The sequence below is a fragment of the Musa acuminata genome, chromosome BXJ1-8, assembly GCF_036884655.1.
Source record: "Musa acuminata AAA Group cultivar baxijiao chromosome BXJ1-8, Cavendish_Baxijiao_AAA, whole genome shotgun sequence".
In the NCBI taxonomy this organism is placed as follows: domain Eukaryota; kingdom Viridiplantae; phylum Streptophyta; class Magnoliopsida; order Zingiberales; family Musaceae; genus Musa; species Musa acuminata.
Window position 1 is genome coordinate 47,510,302 of NC_088334.1, and position 20,267 is coordinate 47,530,568.

General features: G+C 35.3%; 2 protein-coding genes across 3 annotated transcripts; both read right to left on the bottom strand.

Moving 5' to 3' along the window:
• Positions 1 to 2,005: 2,005 nt before the first annotated feature.
• Positions 2,006 to 9,262, bottom strand: LOC103996496 (uncharacterized membrane protein At3g27390). Of its 2 annotated transcripts, XM_065080416.1 has the most exons (11): positions 9,077 to 9,262; positions 8,892 to 9,000; positions 8,256 to 8,448; positions 8,009 to 8,139; positions 7,251 to 7,539; positions 6,996 to 7,102; positions 6,003 to 6,144; positions 5,738 to 5,930; positions 5,397 to 5,640; positions 3,351 to 3,450; positions 2,015 to 2,717 (listed from the first exon to the last, which is right to left on the bottom strand). In XM_065080416.1, exons 1-11 carry the CDS (start codon positions 9,168 to 9,170, stop codon positions 2,436 to 2,438), a joined length of 1,884 nt encoding a protein of 627 aa, XP_064936488.1. In that variant the 5' UTR covers positions 9,171 to 9,262; the 3' UTR covers positions 2,015 to 2,435. The 2 variants fall into 2 exon arrangements, with proteins under 2 accessions (XP_064936489.1, XP_064936488.1); XM_065080417.1 differs by lacking the exon at positions 8,892 to 9,000 and having other exon boundaries at positions 2,006 to 2,717.
• Positions 9,263 to 15,185: 5,923 nt separating this feature from the next.
• Positions 15,186 to 20,163, bottom strand: LOC103996177 (uncharacterized). The gene is made up of 5 exons (XM_009417033.3): positions 19,444 to 20,163; positions 18,647 to 18,883; positions 17,938 to 18,021; positions 16,136 to 16,265; positions 15,186 to 15,962 (listed from the first exon to the last, which is right to left on the bottom strand). Exons 1-5 carry the CDS (start codon positions 20,013 to 20,015, stop codon positions 15,543 to 15,545), a joined length of 1,443 nt encoding a protein of 480 aa, XP_009415308.2. The 5' UTR covers positions 20,016 to 20,163; the 3' UTR covers positions 15,186 to 15,542.
• Positions 20,164 to 20,267: the final 104 nt, after the last annotated feature.

Here is a 20,267-nt window from a genome sequence, read left to right on the forward strand (position 1 = left end):
CGTTTTTACTTTCGATGTGTTAGGATCGTGTGAGAAGACAAGTCACTTTCGATCCACGACATCAAATCAAACTCCATGGTACAGACACCCGTTATGAGAATTAAATTTAATTAGAAAATTAATTTTTTTTACATAATTATATCATTAAAATAATTATAATATTTAAAATTTAGTAAGAATAAGAGATTATATATCATGATAAATATTACCATGAAAAAAATATAATAAATTAGATAAATTATATATAATAAAAATATATTAATGTAACATTAACGATTGAGTTTTGTAACTCTTATCTATCCCGCTATGAGTAGGTGAGTTTTGTCATTAAAAAAAAAATAGAGACTTATATACAAGAAATAAAAATTTTAGTTTCTTTCTTATTTCATTCTAATTCTTTCTTCTAACTCTCTCTATCTTATCTTTTTCTTTTCCCATCAAAGTGATATTAGAGTAAGTCAAAATGACTAATAGCATATAACATGAAGGGCATCACCTTACAAAAGACAACTACATAAATTAAAACATCTTGATAAAGTTATTGTTTGGATTATGAGACATATGAGAGGTGATAGAGAAAGGCTAAGAGGAACCATTGGTTTATATTAAAAAAGAAGAAATATACACACAATAACCATTGGTTTATATTAAAAAGGGGTATAAAAAGAAAATTGGAATGCTAGAATTGATGCCTACTTCAAGCAAAATGGTTATGAATAATATCCTTATGAAAATGCCTTTTACAAGAAGATGAACAAAAATAAAGATATCTTATTTTCCTTATTTTGTCTTGAAGTAACTCACTCATGTTTGAAGAATTGAAGCAAATAATGATTCAAGAATTTGAAATGATCGACATTGGCCTCATGTCTTATTTTCTTGATATCGAAGTGAAGTAAAATAAAAAATGTATCTTTATTTCATAAGAAGAATATGCAAGAGTTTCACAAAAGATTTAAGATGAAAGATTATAAACCGATTGACACATTGATGAATGTAATATCAAAATTTCAAGATAAGATGATCGTGATATAATTTATCCAACCTATTTCAAAAGCTTAGTAGGAAATTTGAGATACCTAATTTGCACAAGATCGTAGTAGAGCTCTAGAAGATTAAAAAAGTATAATGAGTTTCACTTTTTATATGGGTGACACTGTTTTCACTTTGTATTCAAAGAAATAATTCATTATGGTGTTATCTACGTATGAAGCGAAATATAAAATGACATCATCAAATATATACCACACAATATGACTAAAGAAGCTCTTGAATAAATTCCATTATTCACAAGATCAAACTATAAAGATAAATATCAATAACAAGTTGACGATTGCATTATCCAAGAACTCAGTCTTTTATAAACGAAACAAGCATATTGACATTCGCTATCATTTCATTCGAAATCAAATCAAGAAAAAGAAAGTTTCATTGGACTGCATCAAATCCGATGATCAAGTTACGGATACTTTCACTAAGCCTCTCAATTCAGAGATATTTTTCAAGATAAAAACTACTTGAAATGTATGATAAAAATGAATTAAACTTAAAGATAAGTGTTATGAGAATTAAATTTAATTAAAAAAGATTAAAATCTCTCTCACTAATCACATGAATAAAAATAATTATAACCCCTAAAATTTAGTAAGAATGAAGAGGTTACTATGATAAAGATCACCATAAGAAAATTATAAAAATAATAAATCACTAACAAATTAGATAGGTTACATATAATAAAAATATATGAATATAGTCTTAACATATAATATATGACCGTATAAATAGATGAGGTTTTATCCTTAAAAAAAATTATCTATAAAAAATAAAGATTTAATTTATCTCTGGTTTCATCCGTTAAATTTTCCTCTCTAACTCTTTCATCCGTTGTTAATCCGTCAGTGCTACGTCTGCCTCCAAAATCAAACTGATAAGTTCTGAAGTCTATCGAGCAATTTTGACTGGGTAGGTTAAAAATAATCCAAAAATCGACCCCATTCACAGAGTTAGCCCACCTAAGGTTGCTGCTCTCATACGTCATAGATTCTCTTAGGACTGAAAGCTTACATAGAAGAAATCCAACTCTTCCTGCAACGTTGTATTTTTTGTGAGCTGTGAATTGATGCTTACATGCTTCCAACTCTTCTTCCTTCACGGTGGCTTAGTTGTTCGAATGCACCACACGGTTAGTGTATGTTTATTGTGATTCTCCTGCACATATGCCACTCCCTGCTGTTGTCATTCTCTACCGAGTAACCATTCACTACATGCAGAAGCCACCGGATGAAGCAAACTCAAAACCAAACCGATAAGCATCGCATATTTGTCTGCAGGTGAAACATGGAAGAAGATGGATCCCTGCACACCTGAGCTGGAGGACTTGTTTTCTTGTTCCTAACCACGATCAAAAGAGAGATGCGCATGGTAAACTTTTACGCTCACACGGCTTGAAGATTATTGATCACGATCTCTATTTTCTTGATTCCAGATAGGTAACTATGGGTAGGAAGGAAAGGGGCCTCGATGATGATGATTAGAATACTGAGACGAGGACTTGACGGCTTCTCCCAGCATACAGGACATTGAAGACGGCCCCTCGAAGAAATCTGTAGGACAGGCTGCCTAATATTCCCTTGTCTCGATGCAAAACCAGAGGAATCATGCGGCCACTGCTGCTGCCCTCGGAGATGACATCCACAGCTTGATCCACCGTGCTGTCTCTGTTGATTCCATACGACAACAGTAGGCAGGAAGTGCTTCAGAAATAATTAATTAATTATCTTTAATATTTTAATTATTATATTTTCAAAAATTATATTCAGATTTTTATATTTATAAAAATAAAATATTTAATCTTATTTTTCTTCATTTCGTCTATTCTGCTGCTGACAAAAATATTCTACATGCTCAATAATAAACGAAAATATTTTTATCAGTACAATAGACGATGCGAGAAAAAATAAGATTAAATGTTTCACAGTTGCGTCCAAGACACAAGCAAGCAAGCTTCTTCATGGTATCTGAAATACCCTACTATCATTGATCCAAAATGCAGGAGCTTAAGTTAGTAACAGTAGCCTTATCTGACCCATATAAATCTATTCAAATCTACTCAAGAAATAAGAGATTTAGAGTCCCGTTGTAAGCCTCTAAGACACATATAATCTAACATTTGGATAAACAAATACAATTTTAAAGAGAAATGACACATCTTTCTGGAGGCAACACAAGTCAATAAAAAAAAAAAACAGAGAATGCAGCTGAAGAAGAAAATTCAACACAACTTTTTAATGCTGATGGAATAGAAACCTCTCAAAGGAGAGGTGTCTACAGTGCTTGCTCAATGACATTACCATTTTTCTGTAACCCCTGCCGGGCTTCTTGCAGTAATGCCTTGACAACCGCCGCCTGAAGGTTGGCATCCTCGAAATGGTCAAACTGAAACCCTGCAACCTGTGGACGACAGCTTTTAGAAAAATATATTCAGGTCATTCCTATTTTCATATGTGCTTTTTGAGGAATTATAGGGGATGAACACACAATCACCACCATTTACAAACCGAATATGCACATGAACCTACACAAACATTTGCATGGACACCTGCATGCGCGCGCACACACAATATCCAGAATTAGACCAATCCAGAAAACTGAAAATTACACTTCTCTTGCTAGTACATTTATATGCTGATAATTTTCTTCTATGACAGTTTATGTGAGACTTTACGATTTTGTTGTTATTGCACAGCTTGTGCGACCATTATGCGGATTCTTGACCACAGTACTCATAACAGTAAGAAAGATGTGTGAGGAATAACTAGTTATGATATTTTTTTGACTTTAATAAATTATTTTTATTTGCTAAGCTACTAGTTCACCAAATCAAGAACCTGCCAGAATTACTTGGGCCATTAGTTTGGTGGGCTATTCTAACAGCTAGGAAGCAGTTAAGTTATCATAACAGGACAGCTCTCGCCATAAAATGGTACATCCTAAACTGACAGTCAATCATAAAAACCCATTATGCTTGTCCATGAAACCTTATGTTGACTTTGTACTTTCATCTGGAACCCACTTACAATATAAAGTGGCTTACATTATTCACATGAATGAGCTATTTGTCAAAATGAACATATATATCAATTTAACAATCAGTTAAAACCTAGACTTCAAAGTTTTACTATCAATAAAAGATGGTTAAATTAATTGTTTCAATAGTGAAGCTTTTTTTATTGAATAATGAAAATTTCATATCTAAAATAATAGTAAACATGAAATATACAGGTCAATGCCTGTGAATTATACAATGAAAAGCACTTTGAATCTAGACAGGATAATATACAGTTAATATTTAGGAACTGTGACAACCTACAAAGAAAATACATCAGAAGGGTCTGATGATGCTGATTAAAGTGTTCCATATCGAGAGACCACCCATTTAAAACTTGATATAGAAGAACTCTATTTAAGGAATGTGACCTTCACAAAAAAGTCTCATGCTGCATGGAATTCTTAATTATACTCCTCCATTTTGCTCTACAAATAAATAAACCGTATTAAACATCCTTGTTCTGGAACTTGGAGATTTCTTGTTTTCAAGATTAGTCAGAAAAATGATTAGAAGTCCAATTTTTACAGGAACAACTCGGTCTATCTAAAATGGAGCAGAAAAAACCATTTAATCGTCAGCATTATGTCATCATAGTCTAGTGTAACTTAATACAAGATATGTTTAAGTATTCATCAACTATTGGATTTTTTTTCCCATTTATAGGAATGTTTAGTTTAAAAAGTATGTTTCCACCATAGACGCAATAGATGCACATAGGATGATATCTTGCAAGGAAAAATCCCAAACATATCACCCTAATAAACATGGGAGTCCAAAATCCACGCATCTGAGGATACTAAATGAGGACTCCTTATATGCACACTGAAGTTGCAGCAGATCTTGTGAGAGAAATTAAGTCAGAAAAGGGACCAACATTCGATAAATTATGTTGTGGCGATCCACCAACTCAGCTATATCAAGGAGAAATCTAAAGCAAGCTAAATACCTGCATTTTTTTTTCAGCTAAATGCCTACTTAAAATAATCCCTTTGTCAACTGAATTTCAGAAATATGCTGAACACTTAAGTTCAAGAAATGCTGCTCGCACAACTTAGTCAATCATTTGATCAAACACCCACAAACCTAACAAGGTTTTGGGTGATAATATCATGCATTTTTTAAGACAGTTGGTGGAGTGGTGTCAAAAGAGAATTTCACCAAATCAAAAGGGTCAGAATTGCAAAGAGAATATGACCACATCAAACAGGTGGGTGATTGGCAGGGTGTTTGGCTAAGCAGACATAAAGAGTGATTAAGATCACATAGAGGCAATAGAGCACTGTTGTACCTTCTACTTAAACCCTCCAACTGAGCTCTTTTGACCACATCGGCTGGTGCCACTCCACCATTTTGGCAAGAAGTCATCATTCGAGCATCACCACAATAAAGAGCCAGCTTGTAAAGATATTCCTCTTCAGTTGATTCTAGATTTGCAGCTTTGATTTGCTCTTTTAGAAGAGTCATGGGCTCGAAAAGCCAGTCAAAAACTCTTCCCTCAGGCCTATTAATATATGTGAGTTCAACATTGTCTCCTGTAGATAAAAGTAATTGAAAGAACCATTTTAGTGTAATGAAAAATATCCTGAAAAGGAAAACCACGTTTTGGGAGATGTAGGGAAGCATTCATACGCATGACAAAACCAACAGAACCACTCTTTATGGAACGAACAAAACACTGCAGAAAGACGTATGAAGGTATCCCAATGTTAATGGTTTTGTTCTTTGAATTTTGCCATTCTTCCAGATCTGATATACGTATAGCACCAGCTCGAATAAGCTCTTTCCCAACACTCTCACATGCCATGAAAAAGTTATCCCATATCTAAGAGAATAATAATATGTCAGCAGAAAAAGAAGGAATCAGTGAAATCAAAGGTAATGTATAGCATCTTACCACTATGGCTTTCAGTTCCTGCATCTTCATTGAAGCTGTCTTAATCAACGGACGTTTTAAAGGAAAAGACTCATCTCGTGTTGGTGCACGCTTTATTGGAAGTGATGCAGAGCGGGAAATAGCTGCCTTGCGATATTTAGGTCTGGCTGCCCACAAAAGAATATGATTTAAAAAATACACTAAATATGCTGTAATCATCCACAGAATAGTTAAGCAGCAGCAGCGAAATCAACAAAAACTTCATCATAGTGCTGAAAAATCCAATTTAGCTTGACCCAATATTGCAATCAGTACTCGGAAGTCCTATGGATGATTTCATCAACTCATTTCCCCCTTGACCTCCCAGTCCCCTTTATGCACAAGCCCAACAATCATTCAGACACCTTGTTCTTTCCTCCTAACTCCATAGCTGCAACATAGTCTTTGACCTTATATAATTCAATGTTGTTCTTCGTGTTTATAACATTGCGTTTCTTCCCCATGTTCATGATGCCTAATGCCTCCCAGTAAAATTCCCATCACTAGCATAAACCAGAAACAGTTTCCAACTCCAGTATCTTTGCAAACACCAAGCCCCATCGATCCAAGTAATCATGACTGGTTCCATCGGTCTGATAGTGAAAACAGCCAAGGAATACAGAGTAGAGACAAGGAAGAAGAAGATTGATGAACAGGATGAATGAGTTAAGGATAAATTTGGTACTTCAACATGCATGAAGATTCATATGCCATCCGGATCTAGTTAATGAATATGATCATGCACGATCGACATTCAATGTGATTTTTTTCTAAGATATCGGATCAGATCAGATTATTATTTAAGTCATTGGGTCAAACATGCTATTCATATCCAATTTAAACCCCACCAGATTGAACCTGACAGTTGACAGCCCTACTGCTAGATGTATCAAAACCACATGATGTGTAGTTATATTAGCAGAGGATGTAGGTTTTGCAGAAGCAATATATACACAAATGTGATAAAAAAGATACCTTGGGAAGCATGAGCCTTCACGAAGGTAGAGGAAGTCGTTAGTGAACTCATCAAACATAGATATTACAGCTATAACATAGAGAATTCCACTCGTTGTAGAATTTTCCTAAAAGAAAAAAAAATAATGTTAATAGGAGTCAGAAAAAAAAATCAGTGATATCTAAAGTAACTTAAAGATTCATGAGGAGATGTAAGCTCAATGGTGATATTGACTTGTACAAAGACTACAAATGCAGTACTCAGATTAGACTTGCCTGATATGCAACAGCAGCAGCATAGCATCCAAGGCTCAAGCTTGAAAGAATTCCCGCTATAGATGTCAACCCAACAGCCACAGGCCACAGTAGAATCAAAAGTCCAGCGAAAGGAACACAAACACTTTCCAAGAATGGACCTGACCGTCCGATAAGATCTTGAATCAACTGCCTCCATCCTTTGAACAGCATGATGGGTACTTTATACAGTACTATAAGGCTAATCATGGGCACGTCGATAAGCATACCTAAGATTCCTGCCAATATGTATCCGGGTACTTGTGATATCCTACATAATAAAAGTAAAATAAATTTATTACTAAGATGAGGAAGAAATCCCTTGGTTGAACGTTATCACTGAACTTCATGAAGGTAAAGAAAACATCAATATTCATCCTACAGAATCAGAGTAAAATAAATTTATTACTAAGATGAGGCAGAATTCCCTTGGATGAACATTATCGCTGAACTTCATGAAGGCAAAGAAAACAGCAATATTCAAACAAATGATAAAGACAATAAGAATATGGAAGACCTATATAATATTAAAACAGGTGTAGCTTACAATGGGAAAATTTGGCAACTCGGAACCAACTACAAATAGCTGTTACAAGGCTTGACTTTTCCAGCTATCCTAATTTAATAAGACCTCAATAAACAAACAAAAGTACTTATCCTTGGAGAACTGTAGTACTTAGAAAAGCTAAAAATGTAATACACATATATACATATGCGACATCAGTCTTTGAGAAAGGTACCTTAAGACCATTATTGTTTCACCACCAGCCTCAAGCAATCCATCCATAACCGAAAAGTAGGAATGGAAACAGATATCCTTAAAGTCACGCACAATAGTAAACCCTCCTTTGATTGAGCTCCAGGTACCAGCCTACAAAGGAAACCATCCAAATAAAACCTCGGTCTAACATGTGCTGGCAATTAGTTTCAAAATGCAAAACCATTAAGGGAAGGGAAAAAAGTGCAGAATAACTACAAGATTCACACCGTGAAGCATTCAGATAACTTATTTGGAACGCCCTCCCTAACAGCCTCAAACGTTGCCATTAGTGGCAACGCAATTGCAAAACCTAATCCTGCTAAAATGGTACCAATCAATGCGGAAAGAGGCCATAGTAGGATAGGAACCGGCATCAGCAACAGTATAAGAACCTTCAGCAATGAACCAAATCTCTTTGTCCTGCCACCCAAAATTCCAACGAGAAAGCTAATTATATCTCCACGAGTCAAATTTTAACAGGGAAGAAAAAAAATGAATTTCTCACAATAACAAAAAGATTAGATTAAAAACAATGACATTAGAGGTAAGGGATAATAGATAAATGCAATCACGATAATTTTGAAACAATAGGAGTTGAAAGACTATAACTTTGCTACGATGGGTAAGTTGTGGTGGAAAATCATGAAATATAGCAATGGAGCATGGACTGATATCATCAGCGCCAGACAAGATGAAAGGTGGAAGCTTGTCAGATGCAATGACGAGATGTCCAAAGAGACCGTAAAAGACTTGATTCCCAGTGTGTGAGAACAATGGCTTTAACGGAGGTTGAAATCACAACAGAAAGGGATGGAAAGAAGAAGAAGAAGAAGAAAGACGATTAAAGGGATCAAGTCACGGACCTCGCGATACAGTAACAGGTCCAGACGGCATGCAACGGGTACAGCCCGAGGATCAAGGCGGTGTTCCCTACCAAGACAGTGACGAACACGATCGGCGCGATGAAAGCCGCTGAAGAAAATGGAGAACACAAGTAAACGACAAGATAAAGAAAAGGAAAAGAAGGAAGAGGGCTAAAGATCCCAACCTTTGACGACCGCGAGGAGGAGAAGCAGCAGGAAAAATGGCAAGAAGGCGAGGAGATGGCATAATCGGGAGATGAGTCCTTCGGGGACATCCATCGCAGGCCACCCCTCTCTCTCTCTCTCTCTCTCTCTGTGGGATTAAATCGAACCAACGCACTGCTGCTGCTCCGATCGATTCCCAGGCTTTGGTTTATATAATGAGGCGGCAGAGAAGCTTGGGGAAAACGATGGCTCGTAGTAGTAGTCGTGGCCGTAACAGAGTAGTTTAAGCGGCGTCGCGGTGTTGATAGGCTCAGTCTAACCCCGAATTCGTGCCATTTTGCTGGTTATTTTCACGCCTTTTTTATAGTATAAAATAGGATGATTTTTCGAAAAAAAAAACTTTTTTTTTGTAAAAGGTGTTTTTTTTTCATATAATACTTATTTTTTAATCTCATAAACATCTAAATATCTCTCCATTCTTTTTCTCGTCGGTTGTCTCTACTCTTATTTGGTGATCTCATTCTTTTTCATCCATCACGTTCGTCTCATGTATCTTTATGTGTTATTTTTTATCCTATCATATTTACCCCTCAGAGTAGTGAGATGATAAAAATGATAAATCTATAAGATGGACGAGACACGATAAGTGAGGGAGACGAGGAAGGGTATTACATAAATACGACGAGACCTCATGATGGGAGCAAGGGTATAAGCAATGAGTATAACTAATGAGAAAAAGTATTATATAGGTTATATGAAATATGATACTATATGAAAAAAAAGAAAATAAGAATACTAAGTAAAAAAAAGAAAAAAGAAACCTCTTCAAAAAATAATCATCCTAAAAAGATCACTAGGCGGATTCATTGAACCACTTATTTAAATTAATTGAATCAGCATATTTTTACAAAATTAGATTTAAAATTCTTAAAATAATAAAAAAATAATAATTATTTATATCACATTTCTCATCTATTATGAAAATTTGAGAAGAATTGGATAGAGGTACAATTGCAAATAAAATGTGTTATACTCAATTGCAAAATTAAATTTAACGTAATTTATTTTTATTTACGAGTGTAATAATATAAAATTTATCGAAATAATCTATTTATTCAAATCCTGTGAACGATATAATAACTCTCAAGGGAAAAGAACATATTCTTATCTTTTCGTCATCTTATGATGCCTCCAACAAATATTGAAATGTTTACTAACCATAAAGCTAAACCATTATGGTTAAATTACCCACCACAAAAAAAGGAAATCGTGACTAATAAATTAAGAAAAAACATCATCATCATCATCTAAAGCTCGACATATTTATTATAGGAAAACATCATAATGACATAGAATTAGAGCATCACTTGCATAAATGCGATCCTCCACCTCCGCTATCCGAAGTCAGAACCGATGGATTAGCACGGCAAAAGATGCTTCTCCAAGGCAAGCTTTACGTCGACAGAGCCGTCTCATCATCCCAAGCTAAGAGAGTCGTCTTAATCTCACTACCTTACTGCGTTATGATGAATATAATGCATGCTCAAGTTGGTGGGGGAATGACAGCCGCATGATTCCCTGCCTTGTTTTCTTGGCCATCTTTCTTTGGCTGCAGGTGGGGAGGAGATCAGAGCTGTCGTGTTTGATTCCAAGAGGCCTTCTTCTGTGCTCAGAAAGAACATGTAAGAGCATGTTCATGAATCATAATAAATCACAAAAGTCAAAAAGAGAGGGTAAAGTGCTTCCCCTCGAATCTGTTCCTTCTCTTATCGAATAAGTCTCACCCACATTGCATGTGATTGTTGTGAGAGTGATCGAGTCGATCCAGATGAGTTGAGATAATTTTAAGATTTGTATGTTTGTATGAGTCACACTTATCTATTCTCTCAAGTGAGCATATACCAGTAATGATGGAAGTTCTAACGTGATAGTCTACATGTACGATTCCACCTATAATATTCCTTTTAGGTCTAAGTGCCAATCATGCGAGTTGTTTAGATGAGATCTTTGCTCCATCAAAATTGTCGCCATGTGAAATCATAATGAAGTTCCTAACTTGGTTTGTGTTTTTCCCATTTTATTAGACATTAATTGACACCATTTCTCGATTTAGTCATGGCTATGATTATTGACTTATAATCTAATTGATCAAATGATTTGTCAGTTTTAAATTGAATCAGAACTGATGAGGGAAAACTAAAATGGTCGATTTTGAAACTAGCGATTCGAACCATTGATTTAACATTTGTTATAAAAAAAACATAATCAAATAGGTTGTTGATCGAATGTTAGCCTCAAATATTCGGGCTTAATTATTACGAATAAAATTATAAATAAGATGCTCGATGTAATATTTGTGTACGTTAGTATCTTCTTCTTGTTTTATTTATGTTTTACATAATAATTAGAGGACTTATAATAAGTTTGATGGTTCCATTTTGATTGACTTTTATGATCGTTTTTGGGTTATAAATATAAGTTGTGTATAGTTATCGCGCAGAGATAATACTATCCAAATACATATTATCCAAACAGTAATTTTAGAGATTTTCTAATTTTGTAAGGTGGTGCAAAGCATCAACTAACGCAGCACTTAAGAGCTACATGAGTAACAACACGTAGTTGGATGGGCCTTTAGGATAGTGTATAATATAGTTTACTTTCTTGTTCTATAGTAGTGTCATATTGACACTCGGGAGACTTTTGACTATAACATATCACCTTAGACATATCATTTGCGAAGTCTATGTTTGTAATTTATCAAGTATTTGTTAAAATGACTATTTTATAAAATCTCGAGTTAAATGTTTTCTTTGACTTTGTCTTTTACTTTGGTAAATCCTTAAGGGACCATAAAGAGGTTTTGAGGAGGTTGACCTTGTGTGGATGGATACAAAGGTTAAGAATTACCTATCAAGTATTTACTAAAATAATTATTTATAAGATCTCGAGTTAAATATTTCCTTTGGCTTATCTTCACGTCCTTAAGAGACCATTAGAGATTTTAAAGAGATTGATCTTATGTGGATGAACACGAAGGTTTAACAAAATCAACTAAATCCGTGACACAACGATTGAAAAAGGAGCAAATGACTAGTTTATCTCATCCAATAATCATATAAATAACTTTATTTAGGGGTATTTTGATCATTTTATAATTTAAAAATATAAAAATTAAGAGAAGAGAGGTTTGCTCTTTAACAACCAAATTATAGCTGGTTTGGGGGTATTTTAGGAATAAAAAGTTCTAAAAGCCCTATAAATATCTCTCAAATATCTTGTTCTTTCCCAAGCTATTGATTAAACACTCATTGAACTTTGAATACTATTAATCTCTCTTCGTGATCCACTAAAAAGTGAAAGCCACTACAGCACCCAAGAAGCTTTCAAAAATATGTAGTAACTCAAAAAAAGCTAACAAATCAACGTTGATGTCGATTTGGAGGAAATCAATATGATGACCAAACTCAATTCCTTCAAGCCGTACTTTAACAAGGTTCATAATGTCGATGGATCTTTCTACGTCATATATAATTGCTGTGGTCAAAATTTTAAATTCAAAGAGAAAGGAGGATATGAAATATTTTCAAAGCATATTAAGAAGAAATATCCAACACAAACTAGTATGGAGAAGAGTCAAACATAAATTTTTGGATACCCTACTTCTCTCATTTTTTATTTTTTTGTTAAAAAAATTATGAAGCATTAACTAGATTAATTTTTATTAAATATTTATGATTTAGTTTCGATGAAGAAGTTGGATTATATTGAACATATATTAATTATATTAGCTAATAAAGACTTTGACAAGTATATGATAATGTATTAGGCTCAAATTTCGTATTTATTACTTATCCTTTGGGACAAAAAAAAGTTAGATTTATTGATTATTGTCAAAAGGCTTTAAATCTAGTTGCACAATAGTGTTTTCTATTACTCTTATTCGTATTTTACATACTCTTTATAAAAAAAAAAGTTTACAAAATGTTTTTCAAACTTTTTATGATCATATTTTTATTTGTGCTGACATTTGGAGTAATAACTAGCAAATGCACTCTTCTTACAGAGTCACTTATCATTGGATAAATAATAATTAAACCATGCAAAAATAAATTATTACTTTTAGAGTTTTTGATTAATGAGATAATACTTATTGAATAACAACAATAACCTTTTTTTAAAAAAAAATAATTTTAAATTTTTTTCTTTAGGTTTTGATACTACAATGATAAATACTGCTTCTATTCCGAAACTATAAGAAGTTTGTCAATATGCTTTTGGTAGTATCATTTTCGTGCTTGTCATGTTTTGAATTTATAAGACTTAGATCTTTTAAAATTTTTCTTTCTCCTATTAAGCAAGCTATTTCATTCTTATGAGATTATTCATATTCAAAAGTAACGAAAGAATGGACCAGATTTTATAAATTAAATGCCAAAATACTAAAAAAAATTTCTAGAGATATTCCTATCCGATGGATTATACATATGAATTGCTTAAAGAATCTTTTGAATATAAAGAATTATTATACACTTTCATCGTAAATAATGTTAGGCAAGTTAGTTTGTATCCACTGCATCGAAATATATGTGAAAGAATTTAAAATTTTTTAATAATATTATTATACATATTTTTTGTTTATTGTTTATGATCCTACTATATATTTTTTTAGTTATTTATATTAATATCGTCTGTGCATCGGAAGAATATCAAAATGATAATGATGTAAATATGATGACTATGAAATCAAAATGGATAAATTATTTCTTTAAAAAATTATCAGTTTGTTTAGTTGGATGTATTTTTTATCCTTATATTAGATTAGATGACTTATGAAAGTTTAAGAGTATATATTAATATTGGTGATGAAATTTAAAATATTAAAAAAATTAGACATTAACTTTTATGATAATTATAGCACTAATTATAGTAGAGAATATGATACCTTAAAATTTTCTTTATATACGGATCACGTTAGTGGGGTAGTAAAATCTTTAGGGTGCAAAACACTATTAGTATAAAGACCAAAAGAAAATTAAGAGGATCCTTAGGGCTCGAATTTGAATGTATCTAACAATTTATATTAAGTTTGTTGGCATCATTAGACATATAGAATTTCTTATTGTAGATTGAGGGGTGCGATACATACCAATATTTTCGATCAAGGTTGCAAGGCAAATGCTGACGAATCTATTATCGACGATAACTATCAAGCAAACCTTTAGTGCTTAAGAGCATATCATGGATGAAACTAGAGTGAGCACATAAAGGACAGATTGGACAGATCATGGATGAAATTAGAGTGAGGATGATCCCAAATTAGTTGAAACTTAAAGATGCATTGACGATTGGACAAAGGTGATGAAATGAAACTAACGAAAACAACAACAACCTCATATTCCACATATTGATCGAAGAGACCGTCGAAACTTTCGACATCGATAAAAATTAAATATTTATAATTTTACTCAATTTTATATCAAATTTTTTGATTATATCATTACATATTTACACTCATTATGAATGTACATCAATTTTTTTTAATTTAAAAATAAAATTACGATTTTTATTATAAATTATTTTTTAAAAAATAAAAATTATCAATTTGAATCGAAATCAAAATCGATCGAACCAGAACCAAAACTCGCTGATTTGATTTTGATTCTAGGTTTTGCTAAATGGAAACCAATAGTTTCAAAACCATAGTTAGAACTATCTCGATAGTACATAATGATAAGGAATTATCCGTTTTGGACGATAAGGATCAAGCCCACATGATTTTGTCCTTTCAAAGCCTGTGAACTTTAAAAAGTACCTTTGAGGGTAAGGAAGACCCGACGGATTTATGAGCCCTTGGTTCTCACTCCTCAACCAATATTGGAATGGGCCTTATGCACCAGTCGTGACAGTATATATGTTAGACCAAACTTAAAATAAATGTCTATTTTATTAAATTTGGATTCTCTTCGACAGGAAATGATCTGACTTAGTTATGAGATCGAAATTTCAACGTATTGTCCAATGGACTGGCCATATAGTTTAATACGACATCCTCCTACAATTTGATCTGAAACTACAGATTTCCCCATACTGCCAAATATGAATGCACCAGTGTTTCAAGACATGTCGGAGTTCAAAACTGAAACATACCAAAATGGGCCACAATCTAGCCAAGACTGTCATCACTGAGAACAAAAGATAGGTTTCGTTCAATCACTGGAACAATACGCTCCACAAAACTTGCAGTCGGTCAATTTCGGAAACCAAACATCATCAGGTTCCAACATAAACTGGCCCATATATATTTTGAAAGGTCAAGCAAAATATTTCGAATTCTGAAATTGTGGCTGTAAAAAGCTGAATTATCGACTTCTATAACCAAGCATCATTCTTTCCGACATTTTTTGGCCCATGTACCGGTTGACAGCTTGAGCAAAAGTATAGTTCTGCAATGGCCTCGGCAAAATCTGAAAGAGGCCAAGGTATTCATGTCTTGTGCCTCTTCCGTAATCTGCTAGCAACACTATCATGGATTGGTTTAATATCATCACAAGATTCATTTTTCTTCTTGATCTTGCTTCTAAGCTTTGTGGGACTCTTTTCTGTAGTATCTTCCGCACTATAGTCATCTGAACTTCGTACCCCATTTTCAGGGAGAGACTCGTTTTCCTTATCGGAGAGAGGTTCATTTTCCTTCTCAGGGAAAGATTCATTTTTCTTCTTAATATTGCTTCCAAGATTTATGGTACTTGGCATCTTGCTGTTTTCTCCATAAAAGTCTGCATTTATGTTGGATGAATCTTCTGCAGAGACTGATTCAGAAGAATTCAGATCCCCAGAACTTGTATGCTGCCTTCGTGACTGAATAAGATAGTGCGCCACAGACTTGTATCCCATACTGGCAATCTGGATAGAAACAGACGAGTGTTACCATGCATCAAACCCCAAGTCAGATCAACAAACAGCTGCATATTTGAATGCTAAAAATAAGACAGATAAAATAAATAATAGCTTGTATTATCTAGAAGCTATTTGATACTATTAATGGAAAAGATTGAAACAGAACAACAAGTATTTACTTTTCTGTACAGGGGGCCAGTGGGGCCCCATCCTTTCTTGATTCGACAGAAACTGCAATTGCAGATGCCCCGACAAACTGGACAGATCCAATTGGGATTCTTGATGGCTTCCAAAACATTCTCACCATACCTACAGAACGATTAGTATACCAATAACTAATTAGAAACTACCAAGACCTAAACGAGTTAAGCGGGCTTAAATTATGGCAAGTGGATTTATTTTTCCATAGATTGCACGCAACTGCTGAAATATTAAATATGCCAAAGTTTAAGGTAAGTTTTAGGACTCTCTGCATGAGTTTTCTATACAACCAACTTTATTATTTCTTGGAAAACAAGCAACATTTGATTGGTAAAATCTTTTTGGGGATTCAATCAGTCGTTTCATTGTACAAATGGACAAAAAAATGCTGCATGGTATTTACATTTACTCGTTATTAGAAAAAGAAAAAGCGATATGTTTGCTATCATAAGAATTATCATGAAAACAAAGAAAGTGAAAGAGCCAGTCCTGCCAAAATCAACGAATTTCTGAGTTTTCGGACTCTCTGCATGAGTTTTCTATACAACCAACTTTATTATTTCTTGGAAAACAAGCAACATTTGATTGGTAAAATCTTTTTGGGGATTCAATCAGTCGTTTCATTGTACAAATGGACAAAAAAATGCTGCATGGTATTTACATTTACTCGTTATTAGAAAAAGAAAAAGCGATATGTTTGCTATCATAAGAATTATCATGAAAACAAAGAAAGTGAAAGAGCCAGTCCTGCCAAAATCAACGAATTTCTGATTTTGGTGGCTATATGATTAGAAATGACTGTTATACCTCATCTCGTTGAACCTCATACACAACTAGCAGCTTTTAAGTTAGAATTTCATAGTCTTAGTAACTTGCAACCAATCTGGTGCAAAACATCTGGTGAATCTCAAGACGCTACAAGATTGCCAGTTATAAAAACTTTCCTTGAGAAGAAAATTACTTTTCTTGAGCAATGCAAAACTTGTTTGTGTCCCTAGTTGTTATACAAGTACAAAAACCACAAAAAAAAAGTGCAACCATCACCACCTAAAACATGCAGTAATGTATGTTAATAAGCATAATACTGCAATACTCAGAAAGAGCAATAGAAAACTTCATTATGAATCATCCCTCCCTCCCACCCAAATAATCTCTCTTGTTGATCACTTCTTCCAGGTCTTGTTGATCACCCAAAGAAAAGATGATGATCCAAACCCTTGACCTTGAAGACTGAAGAGGTAGTTGCACCATGGAAAGGAAATACTTGATGGTGCCAAGTTTGGGGTGGTGACCCAGAGCAACTTCAAGTATATACTACCTCAAACATCACCATTTCTGGTACACAAGAACTAAATAGTTTAGGTTATTGCAAACTTTTTTTCTGTTGCCACCAAATGACAGTCATCTCATTGGTGTTGCATAGAAGGGATGAAAGGGAGCTGTGAGCATGTTGCTTGTAAAATGCTACCAACTTGACCCCAGCTCTGTTGGGGCTCAGATCAATGACACGGGCAGCAATCAGATTGGTTTCTGGGCTATGAATTTGAAAATTGTATTGGTATATGTTCTACTTCGCCCGAGTTGAATCCTCAGGAATGGATCACTTTTGATGTCAAAGAAATGGATAACAAAAATAATCAAAATTTATTTTCTAAAAACTTTATTACTAAATATCCTCCAACACAAACGAATGAAATTGGAAGAGAAGAAAAATATGCTCAAATTATATAACTCTTCCTTTCATGTGTACGCAAAAGCCAAGGTAGATAAAGAAATATACCTCATGAACAAACAATCTCCACAAAATTGGCCCTGGACAATCTTACACTTGCTGCAGTGTGTTCGGTGACCAAGAGTTTTTTGCCTGAAAAATGTGGTGTATATTTAAAACCAAACAACCTTCATATGCTTAAACAAAAAGCTGAAATGAGTTGACTAGTAGTTCAGAAGTATTGAAGCAACTTATCAACCACACAACACTGCTGACTATATGGCACTGACATATTAGTCTTTTGTGGAAAATAAAGGATATTGTGTAACCAATAAAATCATGCACAATGCACGCCTAACTCCTTTCTAATGCTAATACTTCAATCACCAATTTTACTTTGAAAATCATCTAAATGAGCATAAGGGCTAAATATGATTGGAGAGGTTCATTGAAGTGCAAAGTTATTAAAGAGTGGCTTCATTATATAACTGTATAAATCAAATGCTGTCTGAGATCATGCAGACTTCCTCAGATGGATCATCTAGGCTGACAGCTATGGCAAAGGATATAGAAAGTGAGGAAGAATACATATCCATACGAAAGTAAGAGCTAGATATTTCCCCAACATATACAAAATCCATCTGATAAAAAAATGAAGACCAGAAAAGCTAAAGAAAAAAGAGACCTGATAGATCACCAGAAAGTGTATGCATTACCACAAATTCTGCATGCAGCAACATAATCAGAAAAAACAGAAGTTGCAGAAATCATTGGTTACCTGCACTGGTGACATGTCTTTCCTCTTATCTGATCATATATTCGCCTTCCATCATTACCGTACCCATCCACAAACAGATTCCAAGTTGTCTCACATTTACCTAGTAGCTTCTCATGCTCATCCGTATAAATCTCTTCCTTTGCACCTTCCTCAATCGAAATTGAGCCATTCAACTCAGAGCCCACATCTTTCTTTATAGGAATTTCTGCATAGCTAACTGGGGTTATATGTTGCAACCTAAGATGAACAATAAATGAACAAGGGACTTCATCAATACCCAAGGAATAAATATCCATGTTAATTATTAGAAAAAAGAGTTAAGAATATCTACTTCGATGAAATATATCAATTAAAAGGGAGGCAAAAAAGAATAGTGCAGCATATATGACAAAAATGAAACAAAGAAAAAAAACATTAATATTGAATTGTGAATGCCCTAATTAAAGCCTTATCTTTCTTTGAAAACATGAATAAACCTGGCAGCCTCAAAACCCTAGAATTTGATGCTGCCGCGAAAACGAGAGAAATCAAACCCCAGAAAAAGACGGGCAGCAAGCCGGAGTCAAATGATCGGAATCACAATTAATTCCACCAGCAAATTGGTGATGAAAGCTGCAGAAGAACACCATGAATCCCTCACCGAAGGTCTGCTTATTAGTCCATGAACGGAACACAAGAATACCAAATTGAGAAAAGGCTAAAACCCTTGAGAAGCCCCAAACGGCGAACGAATGCCACGGAAACGCGATCCCACGGGATGAAACCAAGTCTAGAAAAGGAAAAGAAACAAGACGCACCTAGAAGAGCGCCTCGGTGGTTGCATCGGCGGCTTCTGGCCGCTCGTGGTGCCGGTGGTGGTGTCCCTCTTCCTCCGGTGATGGTAGGAAGGAGCGGAGGATGAGGCGTGTTGGAGGTGGGACTTGAGCCGGAGGGAAAGGTCAAGAATGCCGAGCTTCTGCAGCCTCTCCATGTTCTCCCGAATCCTCTCGTCCCGGACCTTCTCGTAGGCGTCCGGGGTGGAGGCGCCAGACGAGATCGGTGGCGGAGGGGGAGACGATGGACTGCTCCCCCGCTCCCTCCTCTTCTCACTCCGCGGCTCCCGCGTCGTCGGAGTCTCTCGCGTGGAGGTGCCAGATGAGATCGGTGGCGGAGGGGGGGAGGATAGACTGCGTTCCCGCTCCCTCCTCGTCTCACTCGGCGGCTCCTGCGTCGTCGGAGTCTCTCGGGTGGAGGCGCCAGATGAGATCGGTAGCGGAAGGGGAGAGGATGAAGTGCACCCCCGCTCCCTCTTCTTCTCCCTCCGCGGATCCTGCGTCACCGGAGTCCCTCGCTCCACCGCGAGAGACGCCATGCCTCTTGTGGTCACCATCGTCGTCGCTCCTCTCCCTAGGCTGGCTCAAACAAAAGGGGAGGGAAAGGAGGGGGAAGAGACGGAAAGAAGAGGAAGAGCGCTCAAAAGCCTCGGACAAAGGAAGGGTTCAAAAGCCGCACGTTTCACCTCCGGTGAGCGGACAGCAAAACCCTGCATTCGTCGAGGGGCCGAAGGAGCATCGGGGATGGTAAAGCGTCGCGAATTTAGCATGGGTAACGTGGCCAAAGCACAGCCGTCCATCATAGAGAT